This window comes from Drosophila busckii, chromosome 3R, assembly GCF_011750605.1.
Source record: "Drosophila busckii strain San Diego stock center, stock number 13000-0081.31 chromosome 3R, ASM1175060v1, whole genome shotgun sequence".
Classification (NCBI taxonomy): Eukaryota; Metazoa; Arthropoda; class Insecta; order Diptera; family Drosophilidae; genus Drosophila; species Drosophila busckii.
In genome coordinates this window covers 9,261,758-9,282,343 of record NC_046607.1, presented here as the reverse complement: position 1 = coordinate 9,282,343, position 20,586 = coordinate 9,261,758, and the positions used below count along the sequence as shown (strand labels likewise).

General features: G+C 39.1%; 6 protein-coding genes across 10 annotated transcripts; 4 read left to right on the top strand and 2 right to left on the bottom strand.

Annotated features, from left to right (window-relative positions):
* The first annotated feature begins 49 nt into the window (after window positions 1-49).
* Window positions 50-10,216, top strand: LOC108604595 (serine/threonine-protein kinase PAK 2). Its single transcript, XM_017994128.2, has 2 exons — window positions 50-2,972; window positions 8,047-10,216. The coding sequence occupies exon 1, from the start codon at window positions 958-960 to the stop codon at window positions 2,662-2,664; it is 1,707 nt and encodes a 568-aa protein (XP_017849617.1). The 5' UTR covers window positions 50-957; the 3' UTR covers window positions 2,665-2,972; window positions 8,047-10,216.
* Window positions 10,217-10,321: 105 nt separating this feature from the next.
* Window positions 10,322-12,630, bottom strand: LOC108603532 (methionine synthase reductase). 2 transcript variants are annotated; one of them, XM_017992429.2, is made up of 3 exons: window positions 12,549-12,630; window positions 12,233-12,384; window positions 10,322-12,183 (listed from the first exon to the last, which is right to left on the bottom strand). In XM_017992429.2, exons 2-3 carry the CDS (start codon window positions 12,362-12,364, stop codon window positions 10,885-10,887), a joined length of 1,431 nt encoding a protein of 476 aa, XP_017847918.1. In that variant the 5' UTR covers window positions 12,365-12,384; window positions 12,549-12,630; the 3' UTR covers window positions 10,322-10,884. The 2 variants fall into 2 exon arrangements, with proteins under 2 accessions (XP_017847918.1, XP_017847919.1); XM_017992430.2 differs by lacking the exon at window positions 12,549-12,630 and having other exon boundaries at window positions 12,233-12,438.
* On the top strand, window positions 12,597-13,642 carry LOC108603533 (tetratricopeptide repeat protein 1). Its single transcript, XM_017992431.1, has 2 exons — window positions 12,597-13,231; window positions 13,290-13,642. The coding sequence occupies exons 1-2, from the start codon at window positions 12,684-12,686 to the stop codon at window positions 13,576-13,578; spliced, it is 837 nt and encodes a 278-aa protein (XP_017847920.1). The 5' UTR covers window positions 12,597-12,683; the 3' UTR covers window positions 13,579-13,642.
* A 115-nt stretch (window positions 13,643-13,757) lies between these two features.
* On the top strand, window positions 13,758-18,592 carry LOC108603531 (protein CLEC16A homolog). Of its 3 annotated transcripts, XM_017992427.1 has the most exons (13): window positions 13,763-13,840; window positions 14,044-14,262; window positions 14,318-14,457; window positions 14,520-14,668; window positions 14,731-14,873; window positions 14,971-15,057; window positions 15,118-15,890; window positions 16,058-16,060; window positions 16,474-16,590; window positions 16,652-17,113; window positions 17,264-17,816; window positions 17,878-18,078; window positions 18,137-18,592. In XM_017992427.1, exons 2-13 carry the CDS (start codon window positions 14,057-14,059, stop codon window positions 18,474-18,476), a joined length of 3,174 nt encoding a protein of 1,057 aa, XP_017847916.1. In that variant the 5' UTR covers window positions 13,763-13,840; window positions 14,044-14,056; the 3' UTR covers window positions 18,477-18,592. The 3 variants fall into 3 exon arrangements, with proteins under 3 accessions (XP_017847915.1, XP_017847917.1, XP_017847916.1); XM_017992426.1 differs by having other exon boundaries at window positions 13,758-14,262; XM_017992428.1 differs by lacking the exon at window positions 16,058-16,060 and having other exon boundaries at window positions 13,759-14,262.
* A 299-nt stretch (window positions 18,593-18,891) lies between these two features.
* Window positions 18,892-19,398, top strand: LOC108604694 (28S ribosomal protein S33, mitochondrial). The gene is made up of 2 exons (XM_017994251.1): window positions 18,892-19,091; window positions 19,158-19,398. The coding sequence occupies exons 1-2, from the start codon at window positions 18,969-18,971 to the stop codon at window positions 19,377-19,379; spliced, it is 345 nt and encodes a 114-aa protein (XP_017849740.1). The 5' UTR covers window positions 18,892-18,968; the 3' UTR covers window positions 19,380-19,398.
* Window positions 19,399-19,410: 12 nt separating this feature from the next.
* LOC108604693 (armadillo repeat-containing protein 7) lies at window positions 19,411-20,581 on the bottom strand. 2 transcript variants are annotated; one of them, XM_017994249.1, is made up of 4 exons: window positions 20,382-20,581; window positions 20,157-20,324; window positions 19,772-20,101; window positions 19,411-19,713 (listed from the first exon to the last, which is right to left on the bottom strand). In XM_017994249.1, exons 1-4 carry the CDS (start codon window positions 20,488-20,490, stop codon window positions 19,415-19,417), a joined length of 906 nt encoding a protein of 301 aa, XP_017849738.1. In that variant the 5' UTR covers window positions 20,491-20,581; the 3' UTR covers window positions 19,411-19,414. The 2 variants fall into 2 exon arrangements, with proteins under 2 accessions (XP_017849738.1, XP_017849739.1); XM_017994250.1 differs by having other exon boundaries at window positions 19,411-19,785; window positions 19,883-20,101.
* Window positions 20,582-20,586: the final 5 nt, after the last annotated feature.

The window sequence follows — 20,586 nt, the reverse complement described above, 5'->3', positions numbered from 1 at the left end:
AGCAGTTGGTAATTTTTTGCTGTCGATCTATGGTCACACAGTAACTTGTGCAGCGCGACTTGCAGTAAGAGAAAAGTTGGATGAAGTTGTAATTACAAAGAAAAGTTTACGCTACTGTAAAATTGTAAAATTAATATATAAAACCAAGTTTGTGAATAAAAGCAATGGCACAAAGAAAAAGCTAACAAACAAAAGCGAACGTGTATGCGGCTAAAATATTACCACCCAAGTGAAACAACAACAGCAGTGGCATAAGCAAGAACAAGACGCTGTTGCGGCCACTCCTTTTGTGTTGCCGTTGTCTCGTTCCAGAAATATGTGTGCGTGTGTGAGTGAGAGACTGTGTTTGTGTGCGTGTTCGTGTTCGTGTACGCGTTGTAATTGAGGAATTGTGATTGCTATTGCTGAATTAATTAAAAAGTTGTACCAAGTGAGTGCTGAGCAATAAAAAGTGAAAATTCTACGCTGCGCACAAAATGGCAAAAAGATTTTTTTTCTAAAAGTGTCTGCAAAAAGTTGAGCCACAGTCTTAACTAGGGAGATAAGCGAGCACACACAAAACCACACACAAATACATGCGCATAGACACGCATACAGAATTATATATAAATGCATGTTTATGACTCACTGCCCTGGCCCTGTGTGTGAGTGAGCAATATTGTGTGAGGGAGTAGAGGCTGACTGCTACCTACGGCAACAACAACAACAACAACAACAACAACAACAGCAGCAGCAGCAACAGCAACAATAAAAACAAATCGCCGATGCCGCGCTTCAATAGAATTAAAATTTCCCAAGTCGAGCGCAGCTAATCGCATTTGAAGAAAATTCCAACGTTTGCGATAGTAACACAGCCAAAGCAACAAAGCCAGAACTATTAAGCTGTGCTGTGAGTGAAGAGTGAAAGGCAAAGATAGAGCGAGAGTGCTCATCAGCAACAGAAGCAGCAGCAACAAAATGAGTTTCACCAAGTGGTTCAAGAAGAAGGAGCAAATCTCCGAAATTGGTGCACCTACAAATTTTCAAAGGCATTTCCATGTGTCACGAAATCAGGAAACAGGCGATCTGGAGGGTCTGCCCACGCCATGGGTGCGGCTAATGAATACACAAATTACTCGTGATGAGCAGGATAAGAATCCAGATGCAGCATATCATGCGGTTAAATATTACAATTACTCGATAAAGAAGAAAGAGCAGGAAGTATTTAAGCCCTTCATTACCGAGGATGTCATACACGAGGAGTCCAAAGAGATTGACAAATATGTTGATTATAAAAATAAGCACAAATCGCAGGATTTGGATAAGTCCGATGATGATGATGGCAGTGGCAGTTCCACGGCTACTGAAAGCAGTAGCGGCTGTGGCAGCTCCACGGCAAACAGCAACAGTAGCAGTCTCAATGATAGCAGTCAACAATCTGTGCTGCCATTGGATGCGCTGAACGAAGTCATCAAGGAGCTGGAATCGAGCTTGGGACGTGAAACGCTCAAGCCCATACCAGCGAGTCACACACAGCCGCCCCCGGTGCCGCCCAAGAAATCGCCAAGCCAAATGCCGCCCAAGCCACAGATCAAGCCAAAGCCACGCAGTGTTACATCCAAGTTGCCTCGCCAATCCGAAAACCGACCCACTCTGGTCGATGAACATGGTCAGCATAAAATTAATACGGATACAATAATAATTAAGCCAGCGCCAGCGGGAGGTGAAGATGGCGATGCGCCCGAGGAAACGATACTGCGTCGTTCCAAGGAGAAACGTGCTCAGAAGACAGATGCCGAAATCTATGATGAGCTGCGCGTCATTTGCAATCCTGAAGATCCACGCGAGCGCTACAAGACCACACAGGAGGTGGGCAAAGGTGCTTCGGGCATTGTCTTTATCGCAGGTGACATGCAATCGGAATCCCAGGTGGCCATCAAAACAATCGAAATGAAAAATCAGTCCTCCAAGGATCTCATACTCACCGAAATACGTGTGCTCAAGGATTTCAATCATAAGAATTTGGTTAATTTCCTCGATGCGTATCTACTCGAACCCGAGGATCAGCTGTGGGTGGTCATGGAGTATATGGATGGCGGTCCACTAACCGATGTAGTTACCGAAACGGTAATGAAGGAACGTCAGATCGCCTGTGTTTGCCGTGAAGTGCTCTACGCCATTAGCTTTCTGCATGCCAAGGGCATTATACATCGCGACATTAAATCAGATAATGTGCTGCTTGGCATGGATGGCTGTGTGAAGGTGACGGACTTTGGCTTCTGCGCCAACATCGAAGGCGATGAGAAACGACAGACAATGGTTGGCACGCCATATTGGATGGCACCAGAGGTCGTCACGCGTAAGAAGTACGGCAAGAAGGTGGACATTTGGTCCATAGGCATTATGGCCATTGAAATGATTGAGGGACAGCCGCCTTATCTGTATGAGACGCCGCTGCGTGCGCTCTATTTAATCGCTGCCAATGGTCGTCCGGATATTAAGAGCTGGGACAAGCTCAGTCCTAATCTACAGAACTTCCTCGATCGCTGTCTGCAGGTGGAGGTCGATAAACGTGCCACTGCCGATGAGCTGCTGAAGCATCCATTCCTAGATGACTGCAGCGAAGTCAAGGCGCTGGTCCCCAACATTAAGGCTGCCAAGAAAGTTCTACGTCGCAATGTATAGTTAATGTGTAATCCTCACCAACATCGAGCGGCCAAGCTACACTTTGCGTGAAGGTAAACAAACAAACTACAACAACAAAAAGAAAAAAAATTGTACATAAATAACTAACGTATGTCTGGAGAGTTGATCTGGAATAAATGGAACAAAATGCTGATTACTTTTTTTTTGACACACAACTACGAAAAACAACAACAACGAACAATATCATAACTATAACAACAACAAAGAGCAAGTCGTGGAACTTGATTTCAAGTCTCTGAACTCCTGGGCACGCGTTGTGCATTGCTGGCCGATGACAACGTTAAATGGTAAGTGATAAATTTATTTAATATAGTTTTGCATCCTATTGCAATTTAAATACAAACTAGCAAAACTACTTTCCACTCCCCTCCCTATTTATCATACAGTTGATTTGATTGTCTTTACAAACTGGTTTCATCCTCAATTCACTGGCAATAAAATAAAAGACGTTGCAATCTCTCTCTTAACATCAGTGATTAGTTTTTAAAGCGGACAACGTGTGTGGATGGTACAAATTTAATGAGTTGTTGCCCTAATCGGTTGTGAAAGAGTTTTAAAAATTTGATCAAGGTCAGTTTGAAGTTTGGAACTTACTCGTTATATTTACAAATTGTTTGTTTATTTGTTTTTGTTCATGATAAACACTTACGCATGTTTTTGCTTATTTAAAGAGCCTACATTTGCATTTGAATCATCAATTCCAAGTGTGTCAGTAATGTACCGATCGATATATATAACAAATATATATGTTTATAAAAAAAAATGCTTACCTCATAGCGTTCAATTTGCCAATACGACACATTAAACTTGCAGTTGAAACTTCAAATGGACAATAACAATAACAAAAGCTAAACATAACAATCTCTTTTTGAGCGTTATCAAGAGCATTTGGGTTTCGGCTTAAGCTCTTTGTCTAGCGCACTCAAAAGTAGCGCAGACACACACACGTACTCACACACACACATATGAGTGCATGTAGCAACAACAAAAACAACAATTACACATGCCATTTAATACGCTCGTTCGCATTTCCTGTTGGACAGAGCCAAGAAAAAGACAGCAGCATTTTGCTTTGTCCGACAAAAAAAAAAGTGAAAAAATATAAGTTTAAGCTCATGAATAATAATACAAACAACAAAAAAAACTTTAATTCACACACTGCGCACAAAACGCAAACATCAACACCTTCCCACCCACACACACACTCAAAGAACTTGGGTAATGGAGCTGTCTTATCAACCAACACAAATGAATACATGTTCAACTGCAATATGTACACATGCATACATGTTTTGTTTGTATGTGTGTATCGTTCCCCCCAAGTGCTAATGTTGTTATTTTTTATCAAGCACACACACACACACATGCAGCTGTATGAAAAGAATGTGTAAGCATTTGCTAGCTACTTTTGATAAGAACTAAAAGAATCTTGCAGACGATCTCGGTTTTGACAAAGACAAAGCAACGAGTGAGATTGCGAGTGCTAAGTCTTCTTCTTGAACTAGCACTGGCTCTAGCAGTTGCTGCAGCTTGTCGGTCTGTCTGCCTGTCTATCTGCATTCTGCTTCACTCACCGCCTTCCACTTATTGAATTTAATTGCCTTAAGCAGCGAACGAACGTCGCGGCTTTGCGCTATTTTTATGCTCCCACTCATTGTTACTGCCCGCTCTCTTCTCTCTGCACTCTCTCTCTCTCTCTCTCTCTCTCTCTGTTGCTCTGGCGCGCTCTTCAATTTCAATTTTCCACTCCCACTCTCAATGTACGCGCAACTTTAGCGGATTTCTGTACGTTTATTTGTTTATATTAGCGGCAAATACTTTTGCTTTCCGTTTTGCTGTAAGTGTCGGAGTAGACAGAGAGAGAGAGAGAGTGAGCCAAAGAGGGGAGCACGCGTATACATTTCGAGCTTTTTGTGTTTGCCAAAACGACATCAACAGTAGCTACAAATGAATTATCATCATTTAGCAAATATTTAACTCCAGGAAATCAATATGAGCATTTCAATTGCACATGCTTATGCACACATATGCATACATACACATATGCATGTGTGGATGTATGCACTTGTGTATGCATTTCCAGTTTACTCTTGGCTGCAAGTTGCAGCCTGCCCGCTGCCTTTTTGCCGGTTGCTGCTGGGAGTGGCAGCAGCCGCAGTTGCCTTGGGGCCAAAGTACAATTTTCAGTGGTTAATGCGTGTGCCTAGTAGACGCCATGTGTAAATAAAAAATATATATTTATGCGTATACTTAAATACATATTTTATTGATAGTTTTTATGTATAGTATGTATTCTATCTGCAGCAATTGACAAACGCTGTTCTATTTTCTTTTTAATCGCTATACCCTTCTACACGTTTACCTTTTTCATTTGTATTGGTAAAATTTGTAGTTATTGTCTGTATTAGTTTAGCATGACTAAGCCCAATTCCATTTTGTTTTAAATTTTTGAACGTCGCAACGACCAAAAGCAAATTCAACTAGCGCGGAATACCTTTGGGCATATTCAATGTTTTCATACACTTTGAATTGCATATCGGCATATGTAAGCTTTTGAGTGTTGCACTGAAGACCAATTGATAAACAATTTTTCTAATTAAACAAATCTGAATAGAAATGATAGCCTCTGAAATCTTAATGTTGATCATTTGAGGCAATAGACATGGTCCTCATGGTCGGATATGCCTTCTTCTGCCTGTTACATAAATGTGCACAGCTTTAAGATACCCAAAAGTGTGTAAAAACCGAAACAAGATAATTTCACCTTGCGCTTAAAGGTTTTGAAGTTTTATTATTTTTGTTGTTTGTTTGTATTTGCTGCTGTTTTGGCTTTGGCTCGTTTATTGAACCACATGTGTGTCTCATGCCTTTGTACGTTAGTTGTTGTTGTTGCTGTTAAACGGAATCGCGTTGATGATTCATGCAAAGTATTTTTGAATTACACTGTGACACAGAGCGTAAGCGGGAGAGAGAGACAACGAGGGAGAAGTTTCATGTTCCGAGCTCGTTTTTCATAACAAAACTGACCAACCGACCTTCCCACCCACCGTTACGTATATACATGTGTGTACTTATACAAATTGCCAGATATGTGTAATGCTGTTAGGTTTATGAATTTATAGTATTACAAAGAGTTTGAGAGCGTTAAATTGCGAAGTACTTTTATGTGACACAGACACACACACACACACACACACACATTCGCACACACAGGGGCATGAAAACAGTTGCATTGTTTTATTGTGTGATTCGCAAGTCTGTATGTACTCGCGATGTATTCCACATATTCCACATGCGCTACACATGACACAACACTGGAGCAAGTAACTACAACTACAAGTGAACTCTTTAAGCGGGTTTTTTGTTTATGGTCATAATGATATTTTAGCTACGGATCTTTGGTGCTTTCGCACTTCAAACTGGAGCGAGTGCAAATTCAAAGACCTACACGTACTTTTGCTGTTGCTTGCCTACTATTCCCATTTGCATGAATGAAATGGCCAACATAACTGTATTTTTACCTATCTATATACATATATGTGTGATGTGTGTGTATGTGTGCGTAGCTATCAAAACCATATTTGCAACAATTACAGTTTAGATTGTAGCTTGAATTCTTTGTGTTTCTTTAAATATTTCTCATATACTGTATACTGTTTGTATTGTAAATAGTTTTATAGTTGTACGTGGGGAGTCTTAGTTGAATGGAAAATTCAGCAAAACAAAATCAAATTTGTTATGTATGAGGGGACGTATTATTGAGATAGCTCTCTAAATATAACTAACAACAATGGGAAGAGACGTGTGGCATGGAAATGTCGCTTCGTTCCATTGAATGCCAAGCGTGACTTTGGTGCGGGTGCTTCACATGCCGATAAATATAACTTAGTATACATATAGCTCTGTATATGTATGCGCACTTATATATAAACAATTATTATGCCGATAATTAACTGTGTGAGTGTGTTGCAGTGACGCTGGCTGGCAACAACAAATGCAATAAACAAGGAAATATTTCGCTGTGCTTTGTATGCAACACACGCATCACATCACAATCACTTGCATTAAAGACTCAAAAGCAAATAAGCAAAAGCGAAACTAAATAAAAATAAATTTGGTTTGTAGTTTGCAGTTTAATAAGGCACTAGTTTGCCACATACATAGTTAACTCAGGTTTATCATGAAAAAATTTACGCATGACAATTTTTGTGATTGTTTTGCGTTTCGTTTCGTTTTCGCTGTCATTGCCATTCGATAGCGCTAACAGTTATTAGTTTGCTCTTTTTCTTTGGCCGGAGCCAGCCTAATCAGTCGACAATATCTAAAGCACGGCGATAACCAAGGCAACCTGTGATAAGACAAGCCAAATAATTGATTATGGCCAAGTTGAATGCTATTTTCAAACTAAAGCACCATGTGTACCCAGCAATACAAATTTACACATGTTTCTACACTATGTACAGTATGTAAGTGGTTCATGGCTGATCGAACTTATGCAAGGCTTAATCGTAATTAATAAAGGTCAAAATGTTAATTGAAACTAAGTTCATGCAAAGCTTTGGATATTTGACTTTTTTTCTTACTTGTTTGCTTAGTTATTTTTTTGATCACGAGAGTTTTTTTTTTATTTTTATATAAATTTTTGTTTGTTTGTGTAGTCTCGACATTGCAAATATTTACTTAATTTAATACTGCAGCATCACTTAGCTTACCCGAATACGTTGTACACTTAAATTGGATTAATAATCATTTTAAAAGATAAAAATACTGCTCTTAAATTCGAATAAGTACAGTTAGAATGTATTAAAACATCTGTGCCATATCAAATGCAAGCTGATCTAAACGATTGATAAACGGCATATTAATGGGAAAAATATGCTTTTGCAACATCAATTATGCTAAAACATGTTTAGGCCAAGAATGAACTACCCCAAAACATAAAATAAAATGTTGCTCAAAACCCTTATATGTGGGCAAACCATTTTACATTCGACTTGCAGTGTATAATTAAACTGGAATGCTCATTAGCTTACGAATATTCTGTTTGCTATTATCTGTATCTATAATTTTATTTTAATAATCATTTCTGTACGGGTGTACAATGCACATGTTAGGTAACATTACCTATTAGATTATTACCTATTATTATTGTGGCTACGAAACATTTCAGTATAAATTTCTTTTGAGAAGACATAAATTAAGCACTCGTATTTTGTATGAAGCTGTAGAGCTAACTACAGCATCAGCATCTATGGTATATAAATATTTTTCATTAGAAAAAAAACATTCATATACATAAGTATATTAAGTATATTATTCATCACTTAAGTCTAATCTAATATCTTATTGTACTCTTTGTAGCACATGGCGAATATGACTTGGCTAATCATAACTACACACAGCAGTAGTCGTCGCAGCAGCAGCAGCAGCAGCAGATGAAATATGGTAGCACACAGTGACGTCATAGCTTGTAGCCCAGCAACAGCAGCAGCGATCGTCATCAAGCAGCAACAACAAGAACAAGAGCAATAGCAGAAGAAGCCGGTTCACGCGATGTTTGTTTGTTTTTAAGGGGTTTTGATATGCTAGATTGTTTTTGCTTAAACCTATTAATTTGCCCAAGACGAAATACAATATGCAAGCGTATAGTTTAGCTATATGTAGTATAAATATGTTTTTAAGTATGAATAATTGACTGGCTGATTGTGCCCCGTTGTGTATACCTAGGCGTATATACAATACGTTTACGTTAACGATTACAATTACGATTATAATATATACAATAGTTAAATTATGTTTGAACGCATGAGTTGTGCTAGTTAGTACGAGCACTCACAGAAACAGATACAGATACATTGATACATACATACGCAGAGACGCATTCAGAGAGATACTACAAATTGTATTGTTAAGACGACATTAGATGGATAAATGTTTACATAGTATATACATAAATATACATACATACATAAATGTGATTTAAGCGATTTTATCAAAGCTGCATTATGCAATTCTATATAAAATTCGTCTTAGTTTATAAGTCCAACACCAACTAAACTAAAAACAACTAATTAAACATGCAATATTTGTTGTAAATTGCCAAAAACAAAAACAAAAATATAATGTTAAAATACTAAGTGGAAATATGAGTGTAACAAGTGCCATTAGGACTAGCTAGCAGCAGTGAGAGCGACTTAAGATTAACAACGAGAACAAAAATTAAAACATAACAGCCAACAAAATTCAATAATTATAGCACTACCCAAATATTGTATTAGAGTTTAAAACATCTCTTCCCAAGACAAACACGCACAAAATTCAATTTCAAATTAATAACTACTATATATGTATACCTACTAGATTGAAAAATGTCATTGAGCAAGCTCTTTAATTCCATTTAAAATTAGTACAAACATAAGACTAAATAGTTCTCCATGTTTATGCTACACAAAATTAATTTGCCATAAATAACGCACAAATATAGATACATAGTATGTGTATATACAAATGAGTCAACTGTAATACCCCAAAATTGCAATAGATTGGGCATGCAAGCTTAGAAAACTAGTAATTGTAAGCAACTGCAAAGACACAATTAATTGAAATCGTTTTTAATTATGTCAAATTTGTTTATTCTTTTTTGTTTACTAAAGTTTATTAAGACTGCCGGATTGACAAAATGCAAAACTAGTCGCTGAAAGTAAAACAATTGTAATTTGATATTGTAAATGCTGGCAGTGCTTAGAATGAAGCAAACACATATGATGGCAAATTAAATTGGCAAGTTCTGTGGGCCGTTGCTTAGCTTTGTTATAATTAAATAGAACAACTGTAGTAGTGAGGGAATTTTTAATTGTTGTACACGCATACACAGAGAGCAGGCACTAACTTGAAATTCATTAGCCAAGAACTGCTGCTGCAGAACGGTCATAGTTAAATATTTTAAAGATTCTTATTTCAATAACACTAGCATTATATTATGTTAATGTCAGAGTTAGTTTGGCATCACGTTTTGTAGGCTCTAGTAGAGCTCCTATGTGTACATAAGTAAGGCATTTTTTGCAAACAATTTTTAGAGCTTACATTTTTAAACAAATTATACATGTATGTGTTTACTGGCTTAATCGACCGAGAGGCAGTGTACGATGGGGACAAGGCAACGAACGTCAAGTATTTTGGATATTAATTGTAGCAAAAGTATTCTGAGCCACAGTTGTGGCATAAACCACAAACATACCCAAACAAACATAATCGCAAGCGCATTTACAACAAGAAACTACAAAAGCTAAATCTAGCAAACAACAAATGCAATGATTACAATTAAACGAAGTGAAACTTTAGTCTTTAAAATAGTAGCATAAATTTTTTATACGCAATTTTTTATTGCAATTGTAAAATTGAACTATCAAATACTAACAGTCAGCCAACAGTTGGATAAAACCATAAAATTTTAAATGCGCAAGGTTATAAACGTAACAAAACAATGAAATCGGCGCTATTTCTATTACATGTAGTTTAATATACAAATTATGCATTATAATATACATATATACATATGGCAATGATATATCTAAAATATATATATAAAGATATTTACATAAATAAGTGCAAGAGCATACTTACTGAAAAACCGAATAACAACAACAAAATGTGTTTTATCAAAAATATATATATATAAATATATGGTATACATAGATATTTGTTTAGTTTTGGCTTGCACATATGTAATTCCACATAAGCTTAATTTCTTAATGCATTTCTTTTGCGATCGCAAAACTAAGTCGTACATATACATATATTTCACGCTATTGTTAATAATTATATTAATTTCTGCAATCTTATTTTACACATTTACATTACATTTACGAGCTTTTAGTTTTTACAAATATTATATATACAAACACCAGGAGATAATTCACCGACTTTTAAGCCTTACAATTTGATATGCACAACTTTGTATGTATTATTTTAGTTTGCACTGTAATTTTATTTTGTGTTGTTAAATATATCGTTATTTACTTATTCGACCAAAGCACCAAAGGTTTTTTCTATTCTAGACAAAGCCCTGGAGCACTAAGCTCAATGGACCACAAAACACATTTTTACATTTGGTTTTTTATATATAGTATGGTATATTTCATTTCATAGATTTGTACAACAATCTAACGGCAGCATAACTATAAAACGTGCAATTTAACATTAAATCCAAAGGTCTTCACGGTATTTTCCTTTTGTGCGCATTTCTTGGATCTCCTGTGCGGCCTCGGTCTCATTTAGCTCCAAAGCCTGTTGCAGACAACTGCTCAGGCTCTGGGATATCGACTTAGATATCTTAGCACCATCAGCACAAACGTATAAGACGGTTTTAGGGTCTAGCAGAAAATTAACCAGCGTTTCCGCATCCTCCTCCAGCAGTTCATGCACATATTTAGGACCACCTTCAGTTGAGTCACGTGAAGTGCAAATATTAAGGCATTGGATTAAACCGGTTTCGTGCCACTCAAACAATTTATCCAGCTTAGGAATAGCCTGTGGTGTCTTGGCACCCATATACAGCCAAGTCAGACCAGTAGCGAGTTCGTGATTTTGTGCCTTATGTGCTAGAAAGCCAAGAAAAGGAGCCACTCCTGTACCCACGGCAATGAGTATTTGATTTCCAGTGAAATGCTCTTCTGTATAGCGAAAGGCATTATGCATGCGCGGGTAAATATTCAGCTCAACTGGTTTCTGGTGCTCCTTTTGTTTATGCTGTGCAATTAGCGCATCCAACATGCTGGTTGTTACTCCTGGTTTGGGTGCACGTATAGAGAATATGATGGACAATTGATGCTTGCTGCACTCCAAGGGACTGTTGGCTATGGAATAGGGTCGCGGCAGCAGTCGTGGCAAATGCTCTACAAGCAGCGCAAGTGTTGGCTTACAACTCGGGCACAGCTCAAGCAAATCCTGCAAACATAAGCCCTGCTCCAAGATAAGTGTGTGATAGTGGGCAGCGCCATGCTTGGACGACAAACTAGCCAAAAATTCACGCTCGTTAATATTGCTAGTGTATTTGGCAAGCGCGCTAAGGAATTGTTTTTGTGGCACGGCATTCAGTGACAGGCAATGAGTAAAGATTTCACGAGGCGTAGTCGTAGCCGGAATGTGTCCAGGAACTTTGGCGTTCTTTTTGGCACAGTGCAAAGACAGATCAACACGACATATACTGTCTGCCTGCTCGCTAAGTTCTAAGCGTTGTAGGAGCTGCTCTACAACAGTTTTTGCATTTTTTGGCAGTATGCCTACTGTATCACCGGGCATATAATCCAGCGTTCCAAGTGCTGAAATATCCAAGATTAACTCTAAGACACGTTTTGTATGTGTGTTTTCATCAGCGGTCACCAGCTCATTTGCCTCTTGAATGGTTACGCATGTGGGTAAGTAACCCTCCAGTGCAAATGGAAATTTAAGTGTTGGCCCACAGTTCAACTGGCCACCTGGTAGAGGCTTCACAATATCCTGCAAATTCACTTTTATTACAAATTCTATAAATCTTTTAAAACCTCACCTGTTCGTTAGCATCAGTGAAGGTAATTTTTAAATTGCTTTCAAAAGCCTTTGCGGGCACATACTCCTTCAAGGTATATTCACCGATGTCTATAGTGTCCACACTAGGTGAAGTCATCTCAGTATTGACCATTGTGAATGTTATATAGTTTGCTTATTTATATTACACTTATTAGATTATATTTAGCAATATATTCAAATTATTCATAAGCTTGTGGTTTAATGTAGATGAAATGTAGTTAATTTAAAATAGAAGCCATGCGAAATAGCTTTGACGATGTTCGATGAAATTTATAAACTTATTAGTTATCGCTTACCTCCACGTTAAGGTGACCGTATAGTGCTCACCAGTGTGTCCACAATCAAAGAGTTGAGAGCTAACCTGACGCACAAATCAACTCATCGTCCACGAAATTTGGTGTAAAATTGTTATTTAAAATAGAGACGGCAGCATGGCAGAAAAAACCAGCAGCGATGATGAGTTCCTAGACGCCGTAGGCGAACCAGCCACAGTTTCCAAGCCAGCGTCAAGTCGCGTGCCTGATGAAAAGGAAATAGACGAGATTATAAAAAAGAATAGCACGCTTAGTTTGGAGGATAATGAAGGTAATGCTGGCGCCACTGGTGGTACTGTAGATGACGACAACGCCAAGGATGCCGATGACAATGAAAAACTCGATCCAGATGGCGAACTAACTCTTGAGGAGCTGCAAGCTATTGAACAAAAGTTAAGTCCCGAGGAACTAGAGGCAAACAAAGAGAAGGCAAACAAACTTAAGCTAGAAGGCAATGAGCTTTTCAAAAACGAGGAGGCGCTTAAAGCTATTGAAATATACACCGAAGCATTAAACATTTGTCCCTCAACAAATAGCAAGGAAAGAGCTGTGCTTTTCGGAAATAGAGCTGCTGCCAAAATGAAACTTGAATCCAAAAAATCTGCAATAGACGACTGTTCAAAGGCTATCGAACTTTACCCCGGGTATCTGCGTGCAATATTAAGGTATGCAACTACAGCTACATATGTATATTGGTAAACTAATCTATTTAGATTTTTGTAGGCGCGCTAAGTTATACGAACAGGATGACAAACTAGATGAAGCCATGTCGGATTACAAGCGAGTCTATGAAATTGATCCTGGACAGCAAGATGCGCGGGAGGCTCAGATACGATTGCCCCCCTTGATTAACGAGCGCAACGAGAAACTCAAGAACGAAATGATGTCCAGTTTAAAAGACTTGGGCAATATGATATTAAAGCCGTTCGGTTTGTCCACTTCGAATTTTCAAATGCAGCAGGATCCAAATTCTGGTTCATATTCCATAAATTTTAATCAGAATCAGAGTTAGTGTCAAGTTGTGAACTAAACTAATTGATTTTGTTAATAAAGTTATTCGCAAAGCAGAACTCGTGTAAGCAATAAACACAGCTGTTTGATAGTGTGACCAGCTCAAGCAGATAACCAGTGCTACCACGCTGATTAAGCAACAGCTGATTTTGACACCTGCCTGCCTTGTTCTGCATCCCAAGAGGCAGAAAAGTTTAGAAAATTAGCAATTATATGCAATATTAAGATTTCCAACTTCAAATTACGCTTAATTAGCAGTGAATGTGAGTGCTAGCACATCCTTAAGTGCATCTAAAAGTTTTAGTTCTTCGCTTGAATGCCTGCAGTCTCCAATGTGCCAATGACGTTTTGGAAATTGTTTTGAGTTGTTATGATTCTGTAAATAGGCACTTGGAATGCAATTACAGAACTATATTTAGTGCAAAGTGCAGTTTATTAAGCTAGCACTATCTTAAAATACTCGCAGTTCGCCTGGGAATATGTTTCGTAGTCGTAGTTGGTTTGGTGGCCCTTGGGGTGGACGCCCCAAGAATCGACTGTCGCTAGAGCACCTCAAATACCTATACAGCATTCTAGAGAAGAACACAACCGTTTCGGAAAGTAATCGTGGATTGCTTGTGGAGTCATTGCGCTGCATTGCCGAGATTCTAATTTGGGGCGATCAGCATGATTCTTTAGTCTTTGAGTGAGTTTCACTATTGTTTACATATAAATACATACTAAAATTTGCCACATTGCAGCTTCTTTTTGGAGAAAAACATGCTCTCATACTTTCTACACATAATGCGACAGAAGAGTGGAGGTTCCAGCTTTGTTTGTGTTCAGTTACTACAAACTCTAAATATTCTTTTTGAGAATATACGGAACGAAACTTCTTTGTGTATGGATAATCATATATTATTATACATAACATCAAGTCTTATGATTTTTTCTGCGTTACAGATTATTTGCTTAGTAATAATCATGTGAATTCCATAATGGTGCACAAGTTTGACTTCTCCGACGAGGATGTTATGGGCTACTATATACTCTTTCTGAAAACGCTGAGCCTCAAGTTAAACACACACACCATACATTTCTTTTACAATGAGGTACAAAGAACTATTGCGGTTAAGTCTATTAATGTATTCATATATGTCTTTATTGTTGTTAGCACACGAACGACTTTCCTTTGTATACAGAAGCTATTAAATTTTTTAATCATCCCGAGTCCATGGTGCGTATTGCTGTGCGTACAATATCCTTGAATGTGTATAAGGTGCAAAATTCAAGTATGCTGCGCTTTATCAGGGACAAGTAAGTGTTATGATCAAGCCAAGTTTCAGTATATCTCAATTGGTATAACGAAACTATTGCTTTATTATACCATAATTTTGCTCTCTTCGCATTACAGGACTGCAGCGCCCTATTTTAGCAATTTGGTTTGGTTTATCGGCAAGCACATCTTGGAGCTGGACACCTGTGTGCGAACTGACATCGAGTAAGTTTACTCAAGCTATAAAATAAAGCATCGCATATTATATATGAACATCTCTCGCAGCCACCAGTCGAATCAGAAACTATCCAATTTGGTGGCCGAACATCTTGATCATTTGCATTATCTAAGTGATATTCTATTGCTGGACATCAAAGATCTAAACGCGGTGCTTACCGAGCATTTGCTGCACAAACTCTTTGTGCCCTTGTACATATTTTCACTGACGCCAGCGCCGCCTCCGCCATCGCTAGCTGTTGTTACACAAAATTTGGCGGCTGTGCTGAACCGCAATGTGGACATAGACATACAGGAGATGCACAATCCGCGTGTTAGTTCAATTGTGGCACTCTATTTACTATCACTAGTGTTTCTAGTGGTGTCGCATGCGCCGCTGGTGCATGCCTTGGCTTGGGTTATACTAAATGGCGATCATAGCGTTTTTAAGGAAGGTGCTGCCGAGATTCTTAACTCATATGTGGAGCATCGTCTGGTTGTTGTGCCTGGCTTTGGTGAGCCCAATGAGAGTTTAGAGCAGGCGCTCGATACAGTTGTGGGACATGCCAGTAGCAGTTATACCATTAGCGAAGACAGCGGTGTTGAGTCAACGCCAGCAGCAGCGCCCACACCCACAATAGGCGAGGATGCAGCCAGCCGGCTATATAACATTACCGATGAGGAGAAGCAGTTGCTGCAGCAAACAACAGCAACATCGCCGGCTTTTAGTGAGCTAACCAAACCATTTCTGGACACAGTCCTGCAGACACTAGACTGCACAGAAAATGATTATCTGGCGCTGCTATCCCTGTGCCTCATCTATGCCATGTCGCACAATCGTGGTAAGTTATACCTAAAATATCTTTTGTATTTATGCTTCATTTGAGCACCAAAATTCTTTTGGATGTTGGCTAACCTTGCCTCTCTCATCTCTCTTTGCTCATATTTACTGCTTTTGTGTGTGTGGTTAACTAAAACAATGTAAATGCATTATGGCACCCTGTACCAGATGGTATGTAACTTGTTCATTCTTCATACTCATACTCACTTGTTTCCATTATAAATTCCTTAAGAGGCGAGAATATACGGTAAACTCTTATAATATAAAGGACCCTGTACATAACAAATCCACAAAAGGGTCTTATAATTTGCTTGAATGACATTTGTGCGTGAGCGTGCCCACAAAGAATTAATAATCTTGATATTCTTTTAATTTACTATGATTTGCAAATGCTTTTAAAAATTGCGTTCACGTTTGAAATATTGAAAATAGAAAGAGTTTACCCATTATAATTCGCAACATATTTATTTTTTAGGATATTAAACAATATTTCTCATGGAAATAAGTTTTATTTTTTGAACATTTTACATTTTTATATAAGCTTTTAAGTTTTTTTCTCTAAGTCATTTCTTCACATTTTACAGGCATTAAAAACGAGTGGTTCGAGCATGTACTGTCCAAGTCGATGCGCGGCTCCTTCAGCTACAAAACGGCGCTTATTGAGCAGTTACTCAGCATTATTACCCAGTCCAGCCAGACCTGTATGTTGGCGTTAGTACTCTGCTTCCAAGCTAGTTCTTGAAAACTATTCAATCTTTACAGCTTCTCGAATACGTCTTATTACCGTGGAAATTGCGCTGGAATTGTTGCTTACCTTTACCAAATCAGCCGTGGATGAAGCACTCTGTATTACGCCAGCTCAGCAGAGTTTATTGTTTGGTGCCCGCAATCAGTCTATGCTAGTGCTTCGCAACTTTTACAAGTCCGAAGATATATTTCTTGATCTGTTTGAGGATGAGTACAATGAAATGCGCAAGACGCAGCTGAATGTAGAGTTTCTATGTATGGATTCCAACATTTTGCTGCCTCCCACGGGTACACCACTAACGGGCATTAGTTTTACTCGTCGATTGCCCTGCGGCGAGGTGGAGAAAGCACGTCGCGCCATACGTGTATACTTTCTGCTGCGTAGGACTTGCCAAAAGTTCTTGAATGAAAAAGAATCGCTACTGCCGCTAACAAATGTTGTTAATTTGGTGCAGGTGGAGAACGTACTCGATCTAAGTAAGTATAAATTAGGTTCAAATAATGATAAACTTAATGAATTTTACAGTAAGCTCCTATATAGAAAATGTATCGCAAAGTGTATATCAAAGTCAGCTTTATGAGGATTTAGCCTTTTGCTTGGCCTTAATAGTATTCTTTCTCTTGCAGATAATAGTGACCTGATTGCCTGCACTGTGGTGTCCAAGGATAATACGAAGCAAAGACGATTCTTGGTTATCGATGCGTTGCAGCTGATACTTGTGGAGCCGGATGCCAAGCTATTGGGTTGGGGAGTGGCTAAGTTTGTAGGTTTCCTGCAGGATGTCGAAGTTCAAGGAGACAAGGACGATTCACGCTGCCTGCATATCACCGTGCATCGTGGTGGCGTCACAAATAATCGTACGCCCTTACTCTCCGCCAAGTTTCTTTTTGATGATCATATACGTTGCATGGCAGCAAAGCAACGCCTGACCAAAGGTCGCAGCAAAGCGCGTCAGAAGAAAATGTATCAGATAGCACAACTGATTGAAATTCCGGGCCAAATGGACTCGCCAATCTATTCAGTCTGTGGTACCGTCGCACATAACAGCAATACGCGTATGGTACAAAAGGGTGCAAGCTTAACGGCAAGTCGAGTACCTGGATTTGCAGCTGTGCTGCGTAGTAACAATAGCGCAGGAGTTAGTCGCACGCAAATGGCACAGAATCGCTCCTTGGAAGGGTAATCATAAAATGCTTTACGCAACGATTGACTGTTAATTTTATTGAATTTGTCATTTCAGTATACGTAATGAGAGTGGCAGTCGTGCACGCCGCCGCAGTCCCAATGCTGGGTCGAATTCACCTTCAACGCTGCGGTCTGATCGCGATCGCTCACCCAGCATCAGTGGCAGTCATAGTTCTTCGCAATCGCGCGAAAACTCCCAACCCCGCAGTACAGGAGCACGATCTCGCGAAAGCAGTCCACGCATGCCAAGACCAAGGTACGAAAAAATATTGTTAAGCTATGACTTATAATTATGTCCTCAATCTTGCATTTAGGTCAGAGGAAATACCATTGGAGGATTTTCAGCATTCGCGCAACAATAGTCCTCATTCGCGTAGTGGCTTAAGTCACCACTCTCCATGCTCTCGTTCGCATACACCTTCTCGTGTTTTACACCACGATCAGTTGTCGACACACAGTGGCTCGCCCAGAGAGCCAACGCTGATGTGCACGAATGCACTGCTAAGCCAAATAAATGGCGGTGTCACCATTGCACGGGAGGTAATGCCTGCGCAAAGTTCCGAAGAGACATCGTTTATTGGTAACGATAATGATATCCCAGTGACAAGTACGGAAAGCAAGTGTAAGGTTCGAGGTACAATTGAAACGGTTTGAACGATTTTAGTATTGCAATGACGTTGTAACTTAATGTGCTTATTCATTTAAGAAATTAATCGTCCCTATATAATTTTGTTATTCAAATTAATTGTACACTTAGTCCTCCTTAAACAATAAACGTTGATTTAACAAATTGAAACTCTTCAATCCGAAATTACACATTTACGAAAATGAGCAGCAGGAAAAGACGAATAATGTCTGCAATGCACGGAGAGAGACTTCTGGACTTTTAAGCAACCGAGCATGTTCCTTCGATTTGTGGCCGATGCTGTCTCCCTTGCCTTTAAATTGCCTAAGCTCATGATTGAAACTAAATTGGGTTTGAATGTTGCCGCATTTTTAACAGAGCGCCTAACCGATAGATGAATGTATTAATCGATTTTTACATATTCAATTTAAGCCACCACTAATCAGCTGTGCGTGATATAACTTTAACTCCAACAAACACATTGTTTTAATTTTAATAAATATTTGCTAAATTGACTGAAAATGTCAGCTAACAAATACACGGAGCTTATTAAGCTCGGCACACAATATTCACGGCGCATGAATTATCTGTCCAACCGTATTTTTGGTGAAGTGGCGCGGACAACGAACGAAAAGTCTATGAAGGTAATATTCCAATGCATGAACATACTTTAGCCGTGAACATTTTTAATTAATAATAAAAAATTGCAGGTGGTTCGAATGTTCTCAGAGGAGCCGATACAGAAGCGTGACTATGTTGTCAACTGGTACCCCCGGCATGTTGAAACGCACCTGCTGATGAAAAATCTGCGTGATTATGGGCTGTTTCGCGATGAACATCAAGATTTCAAGGAGGAAATGAAACGTCTGCGAAAGCTGCGTGGCAAGGCGCCACCTAAAAAGGGAGAGGGCAAGCGTGCATCAAAGAAATAGATTTTGATTTAAAACACAATGTTGTATTTATTATATTAAGTTGCATCGCTGCGTGTCAGCAATTTCGCTTTACCGGCAAAAACCACATCTCCACGTTGTCGACAATCATATTCCACTGTAGATATCTTACGCTGCTCCAGTAACCGCACAGTTACCACTGTGTCTGTTTCAAGTCGACAAGGTTTGAGAAACTTAAAATTCTGTTCCAAGACAACTGTGCCCGGTCCAGGCAGCTTAGTGCCAATGATACCAGCCACAACGGCATTAAGCAATGCTCCATGTACCCGACGCTCCTTCACAGGCAGTTCTTTGCTATGTATGTAATTGTAGTCGCCTGTAAATTGTGCAAATTTCTCTAGATCCTCTTGTGTAAATCGCTTAACCACTTGAACCTGTTTTAGTTGAGCTTGAGCCTGTATGCAGAGCTGCCGTTTCAGGTGGCACCACATGGCTTAGATTGAAGACTTCCGTTCGGCAGCCAAAGTCTTCAAGAAACACTTGACATAGTTTTACTACTCGCTCGTCGTTAGAATCTTTTCGCCAATGTTGCACGCGCTTTAACAGTTCTGGAGTTATGATTGCTTCCTTGCAGCTCAGTTCCGCCTTCAGCAATTGATAAAAGAGTGCCAGACTGTGTAGTACAACTTCTGCGTGCTCAGTGCTCAAAAAAGTGGTTTTAATGGTTACTATATTTTCAATTATAAATTTCACCGCGTTTTTGTCTGTGAATGATAGGTGAGTAATTTTTTGTACGCCCTTCAGCAAAACTAAACAAACCTAAGCATATGTTGCAAAATGCGGCAACCGAGTGCAGTTGTAGATTTGGATTATGTGTTTCCAAGGCAGCCAAAAATACGTCAAGTGCATCCACCCCGAGTAGGTGAGGCCAGTTAAGAGGATCGTACGCAAAGTTGGCCAAATTGGCGGTTACTTGCTCCTGGGCCTCTATAACAACATTGTTAAAAGGACTGATATGCTAAATGATTCGTTTGTCTTATTTACCAACGTTTGTTGAGGTATAGTACTCATCCACGAGGTGACCAATATATTCTCGCCTGTTTATGCCTCCCTCTGGTGTTTTTCGTTTTAAATACCGGTGACTGTAATACATCTGTACGTCAACAAGTTATAAAACAATAGCGATGACATGCCGTAGAATGCGGCGGTCGGACGATCTTGCATCGATATCTTTTACATTTTTAAAAAC